The sequence below is a fragment of the Cardiocondyla obscurior genome, linkage group LG03, assembly GCF_019399895.1.
Source record: "Cardiocondyla obscurior isolate alpha-2009 linkage group LG03, Cobs3.1, whole genome shotgun sequence".
In the NCBI taxonomy this organism is placed as follows: domain Eukaryota; kingdom Metazoa; phylum Arthropoda; class Insecta; order Hymenoptera; family Formicidae; genus Cardiocondyla; species Cardiocondyla obscurior.
In genome coordinates this window covers 7390982-7412670 of record NC_091866.1, presented here as the reverse complement: position 1 = coordinate 7412670, position 21689 = coordinate 7390982, and the positions used below count along the sequence as shown (strand labels likewise).

The 21689-nt window shown below is 42.3% G+C and overlaps 2 protein-coding genes across 2 annotated transcripts; one reads left to right on the top strand and one right to left on the bottom strand.

Annotated features, from left to right (window-relative positions):
- Positions 1–1634: 1634 nt before the first annotated feature.
- Positions 1635–2960, top strand: LOC139101267 (uncharacterized; the record flags this gene model as incomplete). Its single annotated transcript, XM_070654300.1, is given in 2 exon segments — positions 1635–2376; positions 2379–2960. Coding segments are annotated over 2 exon segments (1134 nt in total), but the record flags the coding sequence as incomplete, so codon positions are not given.
- A 12712-nt stretch (positions 2961–15672) lies between these two features.
- LOC139101266 (uncharacterized) lies at positions 15673–21640 on the bottom strand. The gene is made up of 3 exons (XM_070654299.1): positions 21564–21640; positions 19465–20146; positions 15673–15783 (listed from the first exon to the last, which is right to left on the bottom strand). Exons 1-3 carry the CDS (start codon positions 21638–21640, stop codon positions 15673–15675), a joined length of 870 nt encoding a protein of 289 aa, XP_070510400.1.
- Positions 21641–21689: the final 49 nt, after the last annotated feature.

Sequence of the window (21689 nt, the reverse complement as noted above, 5' to 3'; positions counted from 1 at the left end):
GGCAGTTTATATACCCGTGGACCCGAGAGTGGGGTACCCCCACTCCCGAGCGGTCGGTCGCGGTGCGCGGTGTTGGCGGTTGGGCGGCCCATGTTACGCGTTACAGTGATCCGCGCTACGCGCCGCGGGCGGCTGGTCGGCCCGCGTAACTTCACTTGATGGTCGGGACCGCGCAAAATCTCGGGCGAAACGATGGTGGTCGCGGCGCGGGGTCTAAATGTTTTAAACTCAGGGGCGTAGGGCCACAATTTTAATAGAGTTACACGATTATACTTCCGCGAATAAAATTCTTGATAATGTTAAACTAAATGATTAGGGTCTTAAAGCATTTATCCCCTCGTATATAATTTCCAGATCTGGTATTATCAGAGATGTACCTCAGGAGATTTCTCTGGAGGACATACTTAGGTTTATTTAATCAGACATTAAAATCCTTAAGGTACATAACTGAACAGGAGAATTAATTCAGAAGAAGGTATAAAATATGTTCTATCTAGAAATATTTGCATCAGGTTCAGCGGTCAGATTTGTAATATATTTGCAATATAAGATTCCTGCTAATCCTATCTGTCCGCGATTTAACGGGCCCGCTCGATGAGACCGCTCTTTTACTTAGTGTCGCGCATAATTACGCGATGGCACCACGTCGTGGACCGGTAATTATATATAATCCGCGCCACGTGCGGTATTTGCCGGTTATAATACTTCTTTTTGTTCCGAAAGTCAGTGCGTACAGACGGCTCTAGAATTTTCTCTTGATTATCTCATTGTTTCTTGGCGTTAGCTCATTTGTGAAGTGACCGGTGGTCAAGGGGTGTTTCTCAGGAAGTGCGAGAATCACTCTTATTATTGTAAAAGCAGTCGGCTTAAGGAAAGTACGGATCCAGTCTCACTGTCCGTGCACGTGGTAGCAACGTGCTCGAGCACATGCTCACGACGTTCTCGCCACGCGCGCTCAATTGCGGAATACGCCTCATTTTTATTAGACTGCTCGTTTTGTGTGCATCGCCGCGCCCGGTTTACTTGTTATTCATTTAATTAAGGACCGCTCATCTCGTGTGAACAATCACCGCTCGCGGACGCAATCATCCTGGTGGCACGTGGCCTATTCCGGCCATCAGGTTGACTCGGTTTCTCTAGGCAGTTTGCCGCGCTGCCCTTACTAACAGGGGCATATCTCACGTAATTAATAATTTCTATTACACCTATCTGTCAAATGTAACGCGAGCACACAATGCAAATGTAATGTATGTAAAGAAAATATACCCTCTTTAAAATTGGCGCGCTAAATATTCTGGGCGCACGGCTACGATCGGGCAAGCGCCACGTCAAGAAAATGATAAGAACAAAGGAGAGATGATACGGAAGAGATAATACGGAAGAGACAAAAGGAATGTGAATCATTAACAAAGTTGCATACCCGACATAAGACGTTAAATAAGATAGGTTAAAAAAAATTAATAATTGTCCTTAATTGTCGTTTCTTGTGTTTACAGGTAAATTGTAAACCTCGTATTTATTGTAAATTGTAACTTTAGTAATTATATAATTCTTGTGTTTACAGAGAAACTAATTTGGCTTCAATTATTCGCAACTCTCATTAAATCCGAATCCCAATATAAAACATATTATAAAACGACAATTCTTGTCACAAAATAAAATTGAAGTTTGAATTCAAAGTAGTGCCCTCCCTAAAGGATAATAAATCTTCGGTGGTGGCAATAACCTCAATTACTACAGAGCAAGATGAAACATATGTGATACCAGAGGAATACATCTATGCAGAGTATCATGAAGAATTGAGAGTCACTGACGCTTTTAAAAAGGTAAAAAATTCTTTAGTAAGAAGACACGATGAATTAAGTATATGGATAACGTTATCAGAAAAAATGGAAAAGACATATGTGGACGACGAGGGACACATCCAGTTCCAAAAAAGATATTTAAAAAACAAAAACTCTCAAGGAAATAGTACAGAACAGCCAGAATTGGCAAAAATATTGGAGAAATTAGTGGAAAAATCAGAAAAAAAAGAAGAAGAAAGAAACTTAAAACATATTGTTAAAAAATTCATATTAGAAAAATTTACTTATAAAACATGCAATGTTACACAATGGATAGAAACGTTCGAAAAAGAATGCGAATGGTTTAAAATAGAAAAAGATGAAACCAAAATTGAATTATTAAGATTAGTTTTAGACGCAATTTACCACGATTGGTACTCTTCTACGATAATCAAAGGAAAGCATCAAAACGAGTGGACAGGTTAGAAACAAGCCTTAATAGAAACTTTTGCAAAAAAAAGATGGAGTAACAGAGTATATGCGCATTATTTTCGATACAAAAGGGGTTTATTAGTACAATATGCAATAAAAAAAAACGACTATTATTAGAAATAAATAAAACCATGGATGCTGATACTAGAATAGACAGAATAGCATTCGGATTACCCGAGTTCATCAGAGAAAAAATTGATAGGGACGAAATAAAAAATACACAAGATTTGATTAGCGAATTATAAAAGTTGGAAAGAATAGTAGACAAAAAGAAAATGTTTGAAAAAGAAGGGAAAACAGAATACAAAGTTAGGAATGAAGAAAAAAAATCATGCAAAACATGCAAAAACATGGGCAAAGGTACAAGATATCATCCAGAAGAAAAATGCTAATTTAAATTCCAAGAAAAATTAAAACCAAAGACTATAGAAAACAATTCAGTAATAGAAGCAAGTTTAAGTACTGAACAAAAAAACGAAAAACCACACCATTGATCCGACTTCCATTGCTTCTTGAGAATAAAGTAAAAATAATGGGAACATATGATCCCGGTTCTCAAGTCTCATTATTAAATTTGTAACACGGTAATTTTGTCGGTGGAAAGCTTGTCGGGAACCGGGGTACGAGTTAAAGAACTGAGACGTGATCAATGTACAAAATAAAGTAATTTATTGCAAAGCCCAAAATAATGGAAACAAGATAATACAAGGTAAATGATGAAAACAAAAGAAAATGGCTTAAGCAGTGAAAGAACACAAAAACGTTTACGTGAGTAGTGTGCGAAGAGCGGGCCTGCACAACGGGCTCGTCTTTCTACGAGTCCTAAAACTATTTACAGGCGGGTGGTCGACCAAAACGTCCCGGTGGGTCGTATTCCCAAACGCAGTGTACAGCTCGGCCTCTCCGGCCGTATCGTACGGACAGTTTCCGCGATTGCGAGTCGGCGGCGCCGGTTACAAAATGGGCCGTCCAGGCCGTTTCGTATGGACAGTTTCCGCGATCGCGAGGCGGCGGCGCAGGTTACAAGATGGGCCGTCCAGGCCGTATCGCACGGACAGTTTCCGCGGACGCGAGTCGGCAGCGCAGGTTACAGGATGGGCCGTCCATTCCGTATCGTACGGACAGTTTCCGCGGTCGCGAGTCGGCGGCGCAGGTTACAGGATGGGCCGTACAGGCCGTATCTTACGGACAGTTTCCGCGGTCGCGAGTCGGCGGCGCAGTAGCGTAATCTGCCCACGATGCCGGATGTTGGGGTAGAATCGGTCGGAGAGAGATCCGGGAGCGCCCGGTCGAAAGAAGGCTCGGGAGCGCCCGAGTTGTGGAGACAAGGGTATAGGGTTAGGCCGGAAGCGCCCGGCTGAAGGAAGGCTCGGGAGCGCCCGATTCGTGGTCACAACGGTATCGAGGATAACCGGGAGCGCCCGGTCGAGGAAGGCTCGGGAGCGCCCGAGTCGTGGACACATCGGTATCGAGGATGGCCGGGAGCGCCCGTCGAAAAAAGGCTCGGGAGCGCCCGAGTCGTGGAGAGCGGTTTCAAGAGCCGGGTGAGCCCGATCGAGGAGAGGCTCGGGAGCGCCCGAGTCGCAGAGATTGGTTTTGAAAGCCGGGAAGCCCGGTCGAGAAAAACTTGGGAGCGCCCAAGTCCTGGAAGATCGGTTGCTGGGGTGCTCCCCAGCGCAGGAAAGGTGCCTAGCTCGCGCTCGAGGCAGTTTATATACCCGGTGGCCCGAGAGTGGGGAAAACTCACCTCCCGGGCGGTCTGTGGCGGTGCGCGGTATGGGCGGCTCGTCGGCCCGTGTTACTCGTTACGGCGGTCTGCGCTACACGCCGCGGGCGGTTGGTCGGCCCGCGTAAATTAAAAGATTTGACGGGACCGCGCTGTATTCATGGGCGATCTGTGGTGATCGCGGCGCGGGGTCTGTAGGTTTGTCTTCGTGGTCGCAGGCCACAAATTCAAAATGGATAAAAATAAAAGGTAACGCGAAAGATGTAAATAGATTACTTTTAAAGTCGGTCAATGGTGTGTATCATACAAACGGGTTAGTAAAAATAAAAATAAAAATATTAGATATAGAAAAAGAAGTAGAAGTATACATAGTTGAAAAACACGATTTTGATGATTTTATAATAGGACTAGATTTAATTCCTCTGTTCAAATTAAGATTTGATAAAAATTTAGAAATTCCACAAACAACAGAAAAAGAAATAAATAAATTAGATATAATACTTATTGATAAAGAAAATAAATCAAAAAACGTTTTAGTTAATTTTAATAAACACGTCGACACAGATGAATTGCAAGTAAACATGGAAAACTTAGATATTCAAAAGAAAATTAAAATAGAAAAATTAATAGAGAGAAACAAAACAGTATTCGCTAAAAATAAATACGATGTGGGAACGGTTAGTAAATATGAAGCTACGATACAATTAATAGTGGACAAATACTGCAGTAAAAGACTTTACAGGTGTAGTATAGAAGACAAAAAAGAAATAGAAAAATAAATAGCAAATTTACTAGAGAAAAATTTAATCGAGGAATCTTATAGCCCTTTCGCGGCTCCTGTCACATTAACATAAAAAAAAATAAAGGAAAAACACGTATGTGCATAGATAGTAGAGACCTGAATAAAAACATTGTTCTGCAAGCACAACCATTTCCTTTAATAGACGATATAATAATAAGAGCTAGAAATTGCAAATATTTCACGACTTTAAACATTAATTCAGCTTTTTGGTCAATACCATTAAGAATTGAAGATACGAGAAAGACTGGTCTTGTCACACAGGACGGTCAATTTCAATGGATCTGTTTACCGTTCGGATTAAAAACGTCTCCTGCCATATTTCAAAGAATCTTAAGTAATATTTTAAGAAAACATAAATTAACTAAATTCGCAATAAATTATATAGATGATATCCTAATACACTCATGTACATTTAACGAACACTTAGACCACATTGAAAGAGTATTGGATGCAATAAAAAAAGAAAAATTTAGATTAAAATTTAAGAAGTGCACATTTGCTGCGCCTTCAGTCAAATACTTAGGACATATAATAGGAGAAAATACAGTCACACCATTAAAAGACAACATAATATCAATACAAAACTTTCCAACTCCTAAAACTCAGAAACAGATTAGACAATTCTTAGGAAAAATAAATTTTTATCATGAATATATAGAAAAAAAACTCAATACTACTGGATCCATTACATCAATTATTAAGAAAGAATGAAAAATTTACATGGACAGAAAAGTGCGAGAAAGTTTTCAAAAAAAAAAAGGAAATGCTATGTTCCCAACCCGTATTACAGATCTTCCAATTAAAATATATACAGATGCCTCTATCAAAGGCATAGGTGCAATACTCAAACAAGTGCAAGACGATGGAAAAGAAAAGCTGGTGGCCTATTTCTCCAAAAAACTAACGAATACACAAAAAAAAAGCATTATACTGTTACGTCCTCGGACTCCACATCTCCTTTTTTCCGACACGCGTTCAATAAATTAGATAAAAAGAGTAAACCGTGACTATTTGGTGATGAGAGAGAACTTCCAAGCTTTTAGAAGAAATAATTTACACTCCGAAATCCTTATCGCCGGATGCTTAAATGAAACTTAGAACAATCACGGCATAGATACCGACGGAAAACATAAACAGAAAACTCTTTAAAGAATATTAGAAGGAACCTAAAACAATTTGGAATCGATATCAAATATCTGGCGATAAGTGAAGCACTTGAGACCGCGACTACGAAGCGTAAACAAACGAAGAGAGTGAAAGCTCCGCAGTCATAAGAATATGACACGCGACCGGATCCCATAAACAAACGCGACCCGGTGATTACGAAAAGGGGGGTCCTTAGGAATTTTTCCCCGACTGTTAATGGCAATATTCTGGAAGGTTAGAAGAGGAAGCCATGCAGGCGGAGTTTCGTACAACCGAGTTTTTTCTCTCGAGCCAATAGATATCGGGAACTCCTCACCACTAATTAAAAATCTAAGGACGAAAACTAGAGCTTAAGAAAATCAGAGAAGGGATAAAATCGGAGTAACCAATAATTAAGAAAAAGGAAAAGTGGAGTGACATGGCCGCCAAATCAGAGCACTGACTCTTTCAAAAATGAAAATCCGGCGCTAGCCCACCCCTTTTCCAAGGTTATAAAACCGCGTGTTCCTGCGGGACTCGCGCTCATTCAGTCTCTGAATTTTTATATACATATATATATCCGAGTTATCGATTTCGAGTTTTGTGACTAGTGACTTCGTTGTGCCTACAAGAGAAGTTAATAAAGAAGTTGTCAAGGACTCGTCCAAGACTAACCGAAGACAACAAGAAGTAAGTTTCATCATTTATTCTACCTTTTTACTTCCGCCCCCTTTGAAATGGTTCCACTAAGATTCTAAAATTCATATCTTTGAAAATGAATGACGTGAGTATTGCCAGGGTGCCGTTCGCGTTTTCCGAAATAGGCATCTCTCTAGAATCCCTTAGGTTCTCCGCTAACTTGACTCAGTTAATGGATCTCCTCGTGTCAGGGGTTGCGATATGCCGCCAGTAAATGGTGACTACCAAAACCTTAGCTCGAGTAAGGGTCCATCCTGTCAGAGGTACCGAGAGAATCTTTGAGGTGATGTAAAGAGGGATCCAGAAGGAGCGATGCGGCGTGTTGCCCTGACATTTTTCCCACTAAAATCATTTCGTTAAATTAAATTCAAATTAACACTTTTTAGTGGAATCAAGAAACTTTCGGTCAGTAAAGAAAAGCCGCGCCCGAAGAAATCGGAAGATCCGCGAATTACGAGAATTGGTCAAGAGTTTCTTCGTCCAATTCTTATTCGCGGCAGCGCCAAGGAAGGTCACACCAGAACCTCCGAGAGTCAGAACAGAGCGGTCGTGGTCTCCTCTGCCTTCCGTACCTCCCAATTCACCGACTAACCAAGAAGACACTGAATCGGAGGAAAATACTCCGGGGCGAACACCATCGCCGTCGCGTCCGAGGTCGACTTCGCCGCCTCAACCTGAGCCGGAGCTGTTCCGCCCCACTACTCCCTCCTTTACTCCGGACGTTTCTTTGAACTTTTCCGGACCTTCTTCTGGAGTTGCTCCTAGGGCATGCTCTTCTCCCGTCCGGTCACCGACTCCTTATCCTGGGGAACCCGAGGAGGTCGACTCTTTTGCTGAAGATGAAACCATCTCTTGGCATGAGCCTGACAGCCCGGAACGTTCCCCTTCCCCCGCCCCGAGCGTAGAGTTCCTGGAGGAGCAAGAGGAACCGAGAGAAGTCGTAGACCCTCTCCTCGAACTCCTCCGGAGCACCTGCACTCCGTGGACGGATCCCGTCCCGGAAAGGGCCTATACTATAGGCCCCGATTCCTTTGATCCCGAGGAGATCAGGAGGGAAGCCAGGAGGGCGACTCCCGATTATAATATCCTCATCTATTATCCCGGAGTGGAACATCCCTTCCTTGCTCCGATCAGGTTGATCGACAGGGTATTCCCGAGGTCGACAGCCCGGATAACGGAAATAATAGAAATAGACTTAGAATAATGTTCTCCATTCTAAATTATTATTGTTAGTTGTTAAATTCTATTCATAATTCATTTCCTTTCATCTTTTTTTTTTCGTAAATTTAAAAAATGTTTAAATTATATCTTTTATTAAGTCCTTTTCCTCTTTCTTTTTATGTCATTATCTCTCTAAATTCATTTAATCTATTTGTTTATTCTAAATTTGTATTTTAATTAAGATTAAAATTACCCATTACATTGCTGGAATTTCTGAAACAATTATTTCATTTTAACCTAAGTATCCTTTGCTGCGAAAAACCACCTCGAGTTCTATCCCAGGGAATAAGAATTAAGTTTCTTTCCCTAAAAAGAACAAATACTACGCGCTAGTTCTCCACTCAACCGACTCGAACCCATTCCTAGTGCGTTTACGCGTGGCCCTTTAAATACGCGCCACGCAAGGATCGGCTATTACGTCACTCTCCAAGTTCTTTCCTCCTTTTTACCTACTCTCGTGCCTTTTTCCTACACATCCGAGTAACGGTAAATGAACCCATCTAAAATCTCCAACCTGTGACGTAACAATACCTTGAATTTTTAGCTATCAAAGAAGCAATAAAGTACTGGCAACACTGATTAATAGGAAGATACTTTGAAATACATTCAGATCACAAACCACTTCAAAATATGAATATAAAAGCACGAACAGACGAAGAATTAGGAGACCTATCCCACTATTTATCCCAATATGATTTTAAAATTATATACATACCAGGAAAAGAAAATACAGAAGCAGACTGCTTAAGCAGAAACCCTGTAATAGAACCCAACACAAAGGAAGAAGAAGAAAAAAAAGACTTTTTAAAAACGGTAAATTTTATAGAGATAGACGAAATAAAATTAGATCAAATAAATAATAAACTGCTGAAAAACAAAAAAGAGAACTTAATAAATAAAAACGGAATCTATTACAGAAAAACAAAAAAGAGAGAAAAAATTATACTATCTGAAAGATTCAGTACTGATTTAATCAGAAAAAGACACAAAGAATGGGGACACACAGGAATAACACAATCAAGAGGAAAAATAAGCCCGTATTATACCGCTAAAAATTTAGGAAAAAATATAGAAAAAATATGCAAAAAATATGAAATATGTATTAGAAATAAGTCAAGAGACCAACATAAATACAGTTTATTATCACAAATAGGACCAGCGACGGAGCTTTCCAAATTATGTCTATTGACACCATAGAAGAATTTGGAGGTACAAGGTCAACAAAAAAATACATACATTTACTGGTTGAACACTTCACACGATATGCAATCATTTTAACATTAAAAACCCAGAATGCGAATAATTTTATAAAATTAGTTCAATCGGTGCCAAAAATTGAAAAGATCGGAATAATCTTAGCAGATCAATACCCCGGAATACATTCAAAAAAATTTGAAAATTACTTAAAAGAGAAAGATATTAAATTAATTTTTACAGCGGTAAATGCACCATTCTCTAATGGATTAGACGAACGACTAAACCAAACGATAGTGAATAAAATATGATGTAAAATCAATGAAGAAAAAAAAAAGAGCATAGACATCGATAGCAAGAGATTGTGTAAATAAATACAACGAGCTAGAACATACAATTACAGGTTTTGCACCAGAGTACCTACTCCTGGGCACAGACACTAGTAATATCCCACAGGAATTAAAAACTAGAAAGGACGGAGAAAAATGAATAAAAGATAAAAAAACTGGCAGTGGAAAAAACATTAAAATCACATAAATATAATAAAAATAAATTTAACAAAGATCGAAAACAACACGAGTTTAACGTCGGAGATATGGTATTCATAGAGAATGGCAACAAACTCAACAGGAAAAAACTGGAAGAATTAAGGATCGGACCATTCACTATAGAAGAAAAAATCTCAAATTTGATTTACAAAATAAGAACTGGAAAAAAGAATCAACACACAAGTTTCTTCCATGTAACAAAGTTAATTCCAGTAGCAGAAATTGAAGATAATTGAAAACCGGCAAGTTCCATCTCGGTGAAAGGAGATGTAAAGAGAATATACCCTCTTTAAAATTGGCGCGCTAAATATTCTGGGCGCACGGCTACGATCGGGCAAGCGCCACGTCAAGAAAATGATAAGAACAAAGGAGAGATGATACGGGAGAGATAATACGGAAGAGACAAAAGGAATGTGAATCATTAACAAAGTTGCATACTCGACATAAGACGTTAAATAAGATAGGTTAAAGAAAAATAATAATTGTCCTTAATTGTCGTTTCTTGTGTTTACAGGTAAATTGTAAACCTCGCATTTATTGTAAATTGTAACTTTAGTAATTATATAATTCTTGTGTTTACAGAGAAACTAATTTGGGTTCAATTATTCGCAACTCTCATTAAATCCGAATCCCAATATAAAACATATTATATGTATACTAAATAAGTCGTGACTGTCATTGTAATTGTCTCGGAGCATCAGCTCCTCTTCTTATTATCTAGGAGCTTCAGTTCCTCTCTGACCGTCACGCAGTACGTTTAAATAAAGTTTTAACATTACTATTCTTCTGTCTTGTCATCTAAAATATAACAATTTTGGCGACGAGGATTACTCTAACGAACCATATTGTAAAATATTATTTTTCTAATAAATTGTAACACGGTAATTTCGGAGGCGGAAAGCTCGTCGAGATCCGGGGTACGAGTTAGAGAAACCGAGACGTGATCAATTGTACAAAATACAGTAGTTTATTGCAAAACCCTAAATAATGGGGACAAGTTAATACAAAATAACTGCAAACAAAAGAAATGACGTAGGCAATTTATACAAATGGTTAAAGAAAACTAAACGATAGGGAGAATAGTACGCTAAGAGCGGGATTACGCAAAGGGCCCGTTTTCCTACGAGTCCTAAAACTATTTACAGGCGGGTGGCCAACCAAGCCGTTCCGGCGGGTCGTATTCCTAAACGCAGTGTACAAAATCGGCAGGTCGTGTCGATCAGACAGTGTCGCGGTCGCGGATATTCGGCGCAGTGTACAAGCGCGGCCGTCTAGGCCGTGTCGATCGGACAGAGTGTCGCGATCGCGGATATTCGGCGCAGTGTATAATTCGCCCACGAAGCCGGATGTCAAGGTGGAAAACGGTCGGAAGGAGATTCGGGAGCGCCCGGTCGAAGGAAGGATCGGGAGCGCCCGAGTCGTGGACACAACGGTATCGAGGAAGGCCGGGAGCGCCCGGTCGAAGGAAGGCTCGGGGGCGCCCAAGTCTTGGAGGCAGCGGTGTCGAAGGCTGGGAGAGCCCGGTCAAGGAAGGCTCGGGAGCGCCCGAGTCTTGCGGAGCGATGTCGGTTTCGAGAGCCGGGTGAGCCCGGTCGAGGAAAACTTGGGAGCGTCCAAGTCCTGGAAGATCGGTTGCTGGGGTGCTTCTCAGCGCGGAAAAGGTGCCTCGTTCGCTCTCGAGGCGGTTTATATACCCGTGGGCCCGAGAGTGGGGGACACCCCACTCCCGAGCGGTCTGTGGCGGTGCGCTGTGTGGGCGGTTGGGCGGCCCATGTTACTCGCTACGGTGGTCCGCGCTACGCGCCGCGTGCGGTTGGTCGGCCCGCGTAAATTAAATGATGGACGGATCCGCGCTATGGTATACGGCGATCGGTGGTAGTAGCGGCGCGGGGTTTGAATGTTAGTGGCCTCAGACCACAGAATGTCGCAATCGTCAAGCAGTAAACCAATTGACTATTCTAAATTCTCTTGGATATATCAATGGATAAACCTGAGTTAATTCAAACGCTTAACGGCTTGAATCTTAAATTCAATGAAGACAGCGGAATCGACGAGTTACGTAAAATATTACGTAAACATATAAAAAATGTAAAAAAAAGTCTGCAGAAGAAATTAGAGAGACAAGAAGATTTTCAGCAACCATCTTCACCAGAGCCTTTAATTCAACAAGAACAAGTTCAGCCTGTACCTCAACTGGTTGTTACTGACGTTGGAAGAGAAACTCATATGATGGCAGAAGAATATAGTCAAGGTTGCTCTAAATTAGAATTCCAGCTCGGACGTGATGATTGGGAAACCTATGTCGAGAGATTGGAAATGTATTTCTTGGCAAATGACGTGTTCAATGAAAAGAAAGTTGCAGTGTTATTAACAAAAATAAGTCCAGACACGCATGAATTAATTCCCGATCTGTGCGCGTCAGCGAAGTCGAGTTCCAAATCGTTTAATGAACTCAGTAAATTAGTGCAAGATCACTTAAATCCGAAACCGTCGGAGACAATGAAAAGGAGCAAATTCTATCTCGTACGACAAACTTTAACAGAATCGATTGTTGATTTTTCTGCACGATTAAAAAGTCTTGCAATTACTTGTAATTTCGGTGACATCAAAACAGCGTTAAGAGATCAGTTAGTCTGCGGTCTTCGTGATCAAACAATTAAAAAAGCATTGTTTCGCGAAGAAAATTTAACTTATGACATTGCTTACAAAATCGCCACTGCAATGGAAAGTGCAGAGCAAAACGCGGCATCAACTAGCAAAGTCCCAAGTGCAACAGATGCTACAAGTTTAAACGTAATACGATCGTCTTGGTACCGTGGTACATTTATTAAAAACAAAGGATTTCCTGGTGGACGTAACGGTCAACAAAATCGTGTTAATGTAAAAAAGAACATACAAAATAAACATGATCGAAATTCTAAAAATGTGAAATCTAGTGCACAAACTGCTTCAACTAAATGTTTCTGCTGCAGAAAACTGAATCACTGGGCGAAAGACTGCTTCCATCGGCACAACTACTGTAATATTTGTAAACGACGAGAACATCTAGCACCAATGTGTCGATCATCCAGAACGGCAATTCACAACGTGGAAGGAAAATCGGTAGCAGAAAAAGAAGAACACCCAAGAACCGAAAATAAAGACGATTTTTAACTTTTAAATTCTGATAAGGAAAATCTGGTAAAAAATACGTTCCTACCTTCTAATTATAAAGCAGACCCTATGTATTTAGATGTAATCGTTAACGGAATTAAACTTAAATTCGAAATAGATTCGGGTTTATACGCAGCAATAATATCTCTTAAGGATAAAAAAAAGTATTTTCCTGACATGAAAATTAAACGCGTAGCCCCCAGTTTAAAAGCGTATGGTAAAGTGCCTCTTGACAGCGAAAGAATACTAGAAAATTTACAAGTAAAATTAGAAAATCGTAAAGCTATTTTAAATATACGTGTAATGTCTTGCGACGGCTCGATGTTAATTGATAGAGAATGGCTGCAAGCTTTAGATTTATGGCCACTAACGCTAAATTTTAATAATACGTGTTATATGATTACCGGCTCTAATGTTTCAGAACAATTTTCAAAAAAATTTTCAAAATTATTTAGCCCGGAGCCAGGAATGTATAATAAAGGAATGTTGAAGCTTTCATTGAAAGAAAATACTCAACCAGTTGCTCTCAAGGCACGGCATTTACCATTCGCTCTTACAAGTAAAGTAGAAAAAGAAATTGATCGCTTAATTAATCTGGGTCATTTAGAAAAAATCGAAGTAAGCAATTGGGCCACTCCAATAGTACCGGTAATGAAATCTGATGGATCTGTGAGAATTTGTGAAAATCTTAAATTAACGGTTAATCCAAATTTAGTCCGTGATTGTCACTCGATACCACTAAATGATGATATGTTTCAAGCCCTTAAAAATGGCAAAAAGTTTTCTCAAATTGATCTTAAACATGCATATGTGCAAATCCCAGTGGAAGAAAATAGTCGCGATTATTTAATCATTATCACACATTAAGGACTTTATCACTATACAAAAATGCCAGAAGGCATTGCTTCAGGGCCCGGAAATTTTCAAAAGAAAATTGAGCGATGTTTAGCGGGAATTAAAGGCGCAATTCCCTATCTTGATAACATATTTTGTACAGGAAAACGCGATCAGAAACACTTTGTTTAATCGTCTAAAAATTTAGTTATAAGTCGACTAGAATCGTATCGTCGTTAACGATACGTCCGTAGTCTTCGTTTTATTTTCTTATTTCGTCGGTCGCCGCATACCGTTCGTTGTTTACCTCTACAGGTGAGATCCGTTAACGTTGGATTAATCCGGTTTTCACCGGTTATTTCGCCACCTGTTTTGGTTTTCATCCTCACTGTTCCGATGATCGAGGGATTATTTCGGCCGAAACGCGACCTGTTTTCGCGCGAACCGCTCACTTGTAATTCCGCTGTTATCACGTTCTCACCGTCGGAATACAGTCTCGCTCGGCTGCGATCATTTCGATCCTTCGCGATCAGTAGATCCTCCGCGATCAGTAGATCTTCCGCGATCACCATTTTAACGAGGCTCGGTTCTCTTTTCATCGAATTGTGCACCGACAAAAGTGCAGAGCAAGGTACGCGATCGCGCCATTCTCCGGCACGCGTGCAAGATCTCCGACGCTCGCGTGCAAGATTTCCGACGATCGGGCGGGCAACCTTCCGCTTAAGAAGATCTCCGCCGGGAACGCCGGGCTCAGGAAGATTTCCGTTCGTCTCCAACCTTGTTCTCGCGCTTAACGATCTGGAACTTGTCTTTTTTTTGTATTTCTTTCTCTCCTTTTTTTGGGAGGTTTTTTTGTAAATATATTTTGTTTAATTGTCGCTGTTGCTTACCCCAATTATTACAACGTCTGGTTTTCTTTGTGATTGTCGCCGTTACGCGAAGCACCGCGTCGAGCTCAGTGCTGAGCTGTCTTCACCAGCAAACAAACAAACCGGTGCGCTTTTTTTTTTTTATTTTAATCGCGCACACACTTAGACACGTTATATAAAGTTTTTTAGCGTCTGCAGGATCATGGATTTCGCGTAAATTTAAGTAAATGCGATTTTTTTAAAGATAGATTAGATATACTTGGTTTTGTTATTGATAAGGAAGGACTCCATAAATCCAAAACCAAAGTTGATGCGATGATTAATGCTCTGACTCCTCGTAATAAAAAACAGAATCATTTCTAGGATTAGTTACATATTATGCTAGATTTATTCCATATCGCGCAAATAATTTAAAAGTACTTTATGATTGTGCTAAGCAAGAAAAATTCATTTGGACGTCAGAATGTGAAAAGTCTTTTAATTGGTTAAAAAATGAATTAATTTCACCTCGCGTTTTAACACACTATAAGCCAGACCAAGAACTTATTTTATCTTGCGACGCCTCTGCTTGTGGTTTAGCAGCTATCTTATCGCATCGATTTCAGGATGGCACTGAAAAGCCGATAGCTTATGCTTCGAAAGTTATTCCAGAAAAAGAACTGTCTCGCGCAATAATTTATAAAGAAACGAGTGTGATAATTTTTGGATTAAACAAATTTTATAATTATATTTATGGCAGAGACATTATACTTCGTACAGATCACAAGCTTTTAATATATATCTTTGGTCCAAAACAAGAGATTCCTCTTACTACGGCAAGTCGCCTAGAAAGATGGGCATATTATCTTTTGAATTTCTCTTATAAAATCGAATATATTCAATCAAAATTAAATGGCAACTATGATGCACTGTCACGACTTCCAATACAAGATTCGACTCCAATTTTTAATACAGAATTTTCGTCTGTAAATTATGTACAAGAATCATTAGATTCTTTAAATTCAATTAATATCTTTTTAGAAACTAAGCGCGATGTTACTCTAAACAAAATAATGTTATACATTAAAGACACTTGGCCATTTGCAACAGATTTAACTGATAAAGAAAGAATATTTTATACAAATCGAAATGAATTATTTGTGAAAAAAGATTGCCTTTTTTGGGGTTATCGTATAGTTAAGCCTAAATCCGTACAAAAAAATATACTTAGTGAATTACATGCGTCTCATTTAGGTACGGTAAAAATGAAACAATTAGCCAGATCATATGTTTGGTGGCCAAATATCGATAAAGAAATTGAGACTATTACTTCATCTTGTACGGCCTGTCTAGAAGACTAAAACAAGCCACCAAACACACCTCTCACGCCTTGGCCATATCCCGAAAAATGTTGGAACCGTGTACATGCCGATTTTCTTGGTCCTATTCAAAGCCACATGTTTCTTGTTATAATCGATGCATTTTCAAAATGGCCCGAGGTCATCGATATGCAGAAAAATACTACAACTTCTAGAGTCATTTCAGAATTTAGAAAAATTATAGCTCGCTATGGATTACCACGTCATTTAGTAACAGACAATGGACCTCAATTTACCAGTAGCGAATTTCGAAAATTTTACAAATTTCATGGCATTAAACAAAGTTTTACTGCTTCTCACCAACCCGCTACTAACAATGCGGCTGAAAATTATGTCGGTACGTTTAAAAATATGTGGCCAGAGGCCACGAAGCGTGAATAAACTTCAGACCACGCGCCGCGACCACCACCGTTCGCTCAAAAACGTGCGCAGTTACCGACCATCTTCCAAATTAACGCGGGCCGACCAACAGCCCGCGGCGTGTAACGCGGACCGTCGTAGCCAGTGACACGGGCCGACCGGCCGTCCGTACTGCGCACTGCCACAGACCGCTCAGGAGGGGGTTACCCCCACTCTCGAGCCAACGGGTATATAAGCCGGTCCGAACACGAGAGAAGCACCTTTTCCTCGCTGGAGAGCACTCCAGCAATCGATCCTCCAGGACTTGGGCGCTCCCAAGCCTTTTTCAACCGGGCTCACCCGGCTTTCAAAACCGCTACCTCCAGGACTCGGGCGCTCCCGAGCCTGTCCTCGACCGGGCTCACCCGGCCTTTAAAAGCCACGACCTCCTAGACTTGGGCGCTCCCGAGGCTTTCCTCGACCAGACTACTCCCGGCTCCGAATTTTGCGTACGTTTCCGCTTACACCGCCCCGACAACTCGCGACCGCGCAGTTCGGTCCGGACGACCTAACCGAAATCCTGCGTTGCCGGCCCACGACCGCGCGTTCTCTGTCCGTGCGACACGGCCTAACCGACTCACTTTGTACATCGCGCTGCCAACTCGTGACCGCGTACCTCTGTTCGTGCGACACGGCCTGAAAAGCTCATTTTGTACACCGCGTTACCGACTCGCGACCGCGTATTTTTGTCCGTACGACACGGCCTGGACGGCCCACTTTGTACTCTGCATTACCGACTCACGACCGCGTATCTCTGTCCAAGCGACACGATCTAAACGGCCCACCTTGTACACCGCGTTGACGACTCGCGACCGCGTATTTCTGTCCGTGCGTTACGGCCTGGTCGGCCCAACTTGTACCTAGTTTGTAAGACTTTTAGGTAAGCGGGCCCTCCAGGTGATCTCGCTCTTTGTTACTTATTCGCGTAAATGTATGTTTTCTTGAACTTTTTGGTACTAATTGCTTTAAGCTATATTCTTTTGTTACTCTCATTTACTGTATATTATTTTACTTCCTATTATTTTTGGTTGTATAATAAATTACTTCATTTTGAACGTTACTCACGCCTCGATTCTTTAACTCGCACCCCGGTTTCCGACGAGTTTTCCACCGACGAAATTACCGTGTTACAAATAAAATTTCAAAAATTATGAGAAATGACCATTCACTTAAATATGCAATAAGTCATTTCTTATTCGATTATCGTGCAATTTCACATAGTACCATGAATTTGACTCCAGCTTATTTAATGTTTAAAAGACAATTACGAACTAGATTTGATTTATTAAAACCAAACTTACGTGAAAGTATAGAAATTAAACAAGCAAATTAAATCAAATATTATAAAGGTGTTACGTCCAGGCCGTTGATGATTAGAGATAGAAGGATGTAACGATGCCCCCGGGAGAAAGCATCGTTCCCGGATAAGAACCGCCGGAGGCTGAGACGACCACCTTCTCGGCCAGGATGGGGAGCGCGGCGCGCTCCCGAAGAAACCGATCATCGGCGCGACAATTCTTACATGTAACGTGTACGCGCAAAGTCCCGCGGAACGGACTTACACGAGCGGCCCCGACGTCGGCCAAGCGAGCACGCCGCGTTCGGTACCACGGAATACCGCGTCAAGCGCCACGTGCCGGGATACCTCCGGCAGTCGTCTTTTCCATATAAAAAGGCGAATTTGGTAAAACCGCGCACCATTCTCGTTCCGTTCGCCTCACAGCAAACATCCGGACTGACCGACTCCTAGTGCAAGCAGAACAACGGTGTAGAGCGCACTCCGCCTTGGTCAGGCACTCCTGACGCTTGCTAAAATAGAAGTCTTCTAGCCGAAAGTAATATTCGATCCGTACGACCGGCTCGTGGGGTGAAGCGCACTTTGCCTCCTTCGAGTGATCTCGATCCCGAATCTACGATCGTATTACCAAGGCGCCTTTTCTTTCGCACCGTTGCACAAAATTGGGGTGGAGAGATCTCCGTCTCGGCCGAGCACTCTCGGCTACTGCAACAACGGACAGGTGCTCCATCCTCGGCTATTCCAAAACCGTGTCCCGCGCCGCGTACATCGTTAAAGCCACGCTCAGGCCCGCGACCACGGGAAATATTCGCGTCGCTAGCCACGCAATCCGTTAGGGCGTTATCTAGGCGGTTGCCGAAAAGATTGTAACGGCTCGTCTGCCGAAGATTCGCGTATCGATAACCGCCGTATCGTTCCGGCGCATAAACGCTACGATTACCGCGTTACCGTCACATTACCAATTTATGTATTTTATTGTTCTTTCCGGCGACGTCTCAATCACGCGTTCGTTTTATTTGTTATTTATTTAATTGAATAAACAATCAATTAATTGTTCACTCAAATCTCGTTACATTTACGGACCTAATAATTCTATCGCGAATCCTGTCATCCCGGCGAGCACATTCGGACAACCTTGCTGGCCCGATATTCGCGGCCCCGAGAATTACGGTCGTTTCAAGGAAAAGGATGAGGCAGGTCTGGATAACTGACCTTAAAATCTCGAGATACACAACAAATAGTGCACTCGAGATACCGTTCACACCAAAGGCTACGATAAGAGTCAATGTCTCGAGAGACAATATGACGTCTTATTTAAGCCGCGTGATCGGTGGCCACTTATTTAGATAAGGTAATAGAAAAATCACCTGTTATCAGGGATGGGGCCGATGCGACTTAAAGCTAAAATAATCAGAGAGCCGGATTTATAAAAAAACAAAAACAAAATATATTTTCAAAAAGATTTCAGTAGAAATGCATAATTGTAGTCGTTAATAAAATTAAATAGTAATAATAATATTATAATTCGAAACCGCAAAGACGCTAAGAAACAGGAAGGGAGTAGAAATTTGATAGGTGTGCTTCAGGAAATGTGGTGGTACGCCACGCTCGTAAGCTACAACTTAACGCAAAATGTAATACATTACTTAACGAACGCAACTCGCAGAATATCGCAAATACAAAGCGTGATGCATTACTCAATGCACGCAAAACTATAACTTAACAGCGCAATTACAAATCGTACTGCGTTACGCAACGCATCCAAAATTACAAATTAAATGAACGCAACATAAATATATTACAACACGCAAATATAACATAACATAGCTTAATAAATAGGTACGCAAGAGCAATTGCTGAATTGCCAATACTGGTTTGACGCAAATAGTTTAAATTGCACTGCAAATGAGACAGCTCCTTGGAGTCAGATTGGAAATATCGCGAGCTTCGCGAGTGGCCTTACATAGGTCCTTTGATCAGTCTTTACTAACGCAGAACGCGCACGCCCGTCAGAACCTCGATGAACCTCCTGAACACGGCCAGTAAGCCATTGCAAAGGAGGCAAGCCTTGCTTAATTAAAACCAATTGGCCGCTTTCCAACTGCAAGCCCTTGTTTTGCGTCCATTTGCGTCTTTCCAGAAAGGAAATTATGTATTCGTTACTCCAACGAGACCAAAAGTGTTGTCTCATTTGCTCAACGAGTTGCCACCTTGACAGTCTATTTACATTGATGTCGCTTACATCGTCTTCTGGAAAACTATTTAAAGGAGACCAAATTAAGAAATGACCCGGACTGAGATACGCTAGATCATTCGGATCTGAACTTAAAGGTGCGATGGGACGCGAATTCAAAACCGCTTCCACGAGACACAACGCGGTATGCATCTCTTCGAATGTTAATGAGGCATTGCCTACCACCCGAGTGATAAAAAACTTAGCCGACTTAATCGCGGACTCCCAAAGCCCACCAAAATGTGGGGCGTTTGGAGGTATGAAGCTCCACTCAATTTTGGAGTCATGCAAATAACTCGTAATACCACGTTGTATGTCGTGAGATTGAATGGCCTCGTACAATTCCTTGATATTTCGCTTAGCTCCTACAAAGTTCGTCCCGTTGTCGGAATAGATAAGGCTCGGCCTTCCCCTGCGAGAGATGAATCTTTTAAGCGTCGCCAAAAACGAATCGGTTGACAGATCACTCACTAACTCCAAATGAACCGTCTTGGTAGAGAAGCAAACAAACAAAGCAAGATAAGCCTTGTGCCTCCCCGCGTTCCTTCGTTTGCCTTCACGAAGAAGCAGAGGACCGGCGTAATCGACGCCACAATGAGAGAAAGGACGGGACACCGTGACCCGGGGCGCTGGCAACTCTCCCATTACAGTTTCGGAGAAAGTAGACTTTGCCTTGAAGCAAGATATGCAAGAGTTTGTAACGATGCCCCCGGAATAAGCATCGTTCCCGGAGAAGAACCACCGGAGGCCGAGACGACCATCCTCTCGGACAGGAAAGGGAACGCGGGGGCTCCCGAAGAAACCGATCATCGGTGCGAATATGTGAATTGTAACAAGTACCGAGTAACGCGCAAAGTCCCGCGGAGCGGACTTACACGAGCGGCCCCGAGCTCGTCCGAACGAGCGCGACGCGCACGGTACCGCGGAATACCGCGGCCAGCGCCACGTACCAGGATACCCCCGGACGTTGCCTTTTCCAGATAAAAAGGCGAATTCGGAAAAGTCGCGCACCGTTCTCGTTCCGTTCGCCTCACAGCGAACATCCGGACCGACCGACTCCTGGAGCAAGCAGAACAACGGGGTGGAGCGAACTCCGCCTCGGTCAGGCACTCCTGACGCATGTACCGCATAGGAATCTTCCTAACAGCCGAACGCAATTCTAGACTCGTAAGACCGGCTCTTGAGGTGAAGCGCACTTCGCCTCCTTCGAGCGATCTCAATCCCGGATCTACAGTCGGTTTGCCAAGGTGAAATATCCTTTCGCACCGTTGCACAAACCCGGGGTGGAGAGCTCTCCGCCTCGGCCGAGTACTCTCGGCTACTGCAACACCGAACAGGTGCTCCATCCTCCACGATATCCGAAAACCGCATTCGCGTCGCGATATACGAGTTAGTTCGATCACCGCGTCCCGCGCCGCGTGCATCAATCAGGCCCCGCCCAGGCCCGCGACACTGGGGAATATTCGCGCCGCTAGCCCCGCGATCCGTTAGGGCGTTGTCTAGGCGGATGCCGAAAACTTGTAACGGCCCGCCTGTCATAGATCCGCGTATCGATTACCGCCGTACGGATCCGGCGCATACACGCGCCAATTACCGCGTTATCGTAAGCGTTCTATTGTATTCGAGTTCTGTCCGGTGACGTCTCAACCACGCGTTCGTCACATTTGGCTTTATTGTACATTGTTTTATTAATTGAATAAATCCTCAATTAATCGTTACACACCACGTCTCGTGCATTTTCGGACCTATCTATTCTCTCGCGAATCCTGTCCGCCCGGCGAGCACGTCCGGGCACTCCGGCTTTCCCGACATTCGCGGCCACGAATTACGGTCGTTTCAAGTTTAGAATTTTCTTAGCCATTGATTTTAATCCTATCGGCCAAAACCTCTGTCTTACAAAGGCCATGGTTGCCTGAAGCCCACAATGTAGATTGCGCTGATGCTCAGATCGTATT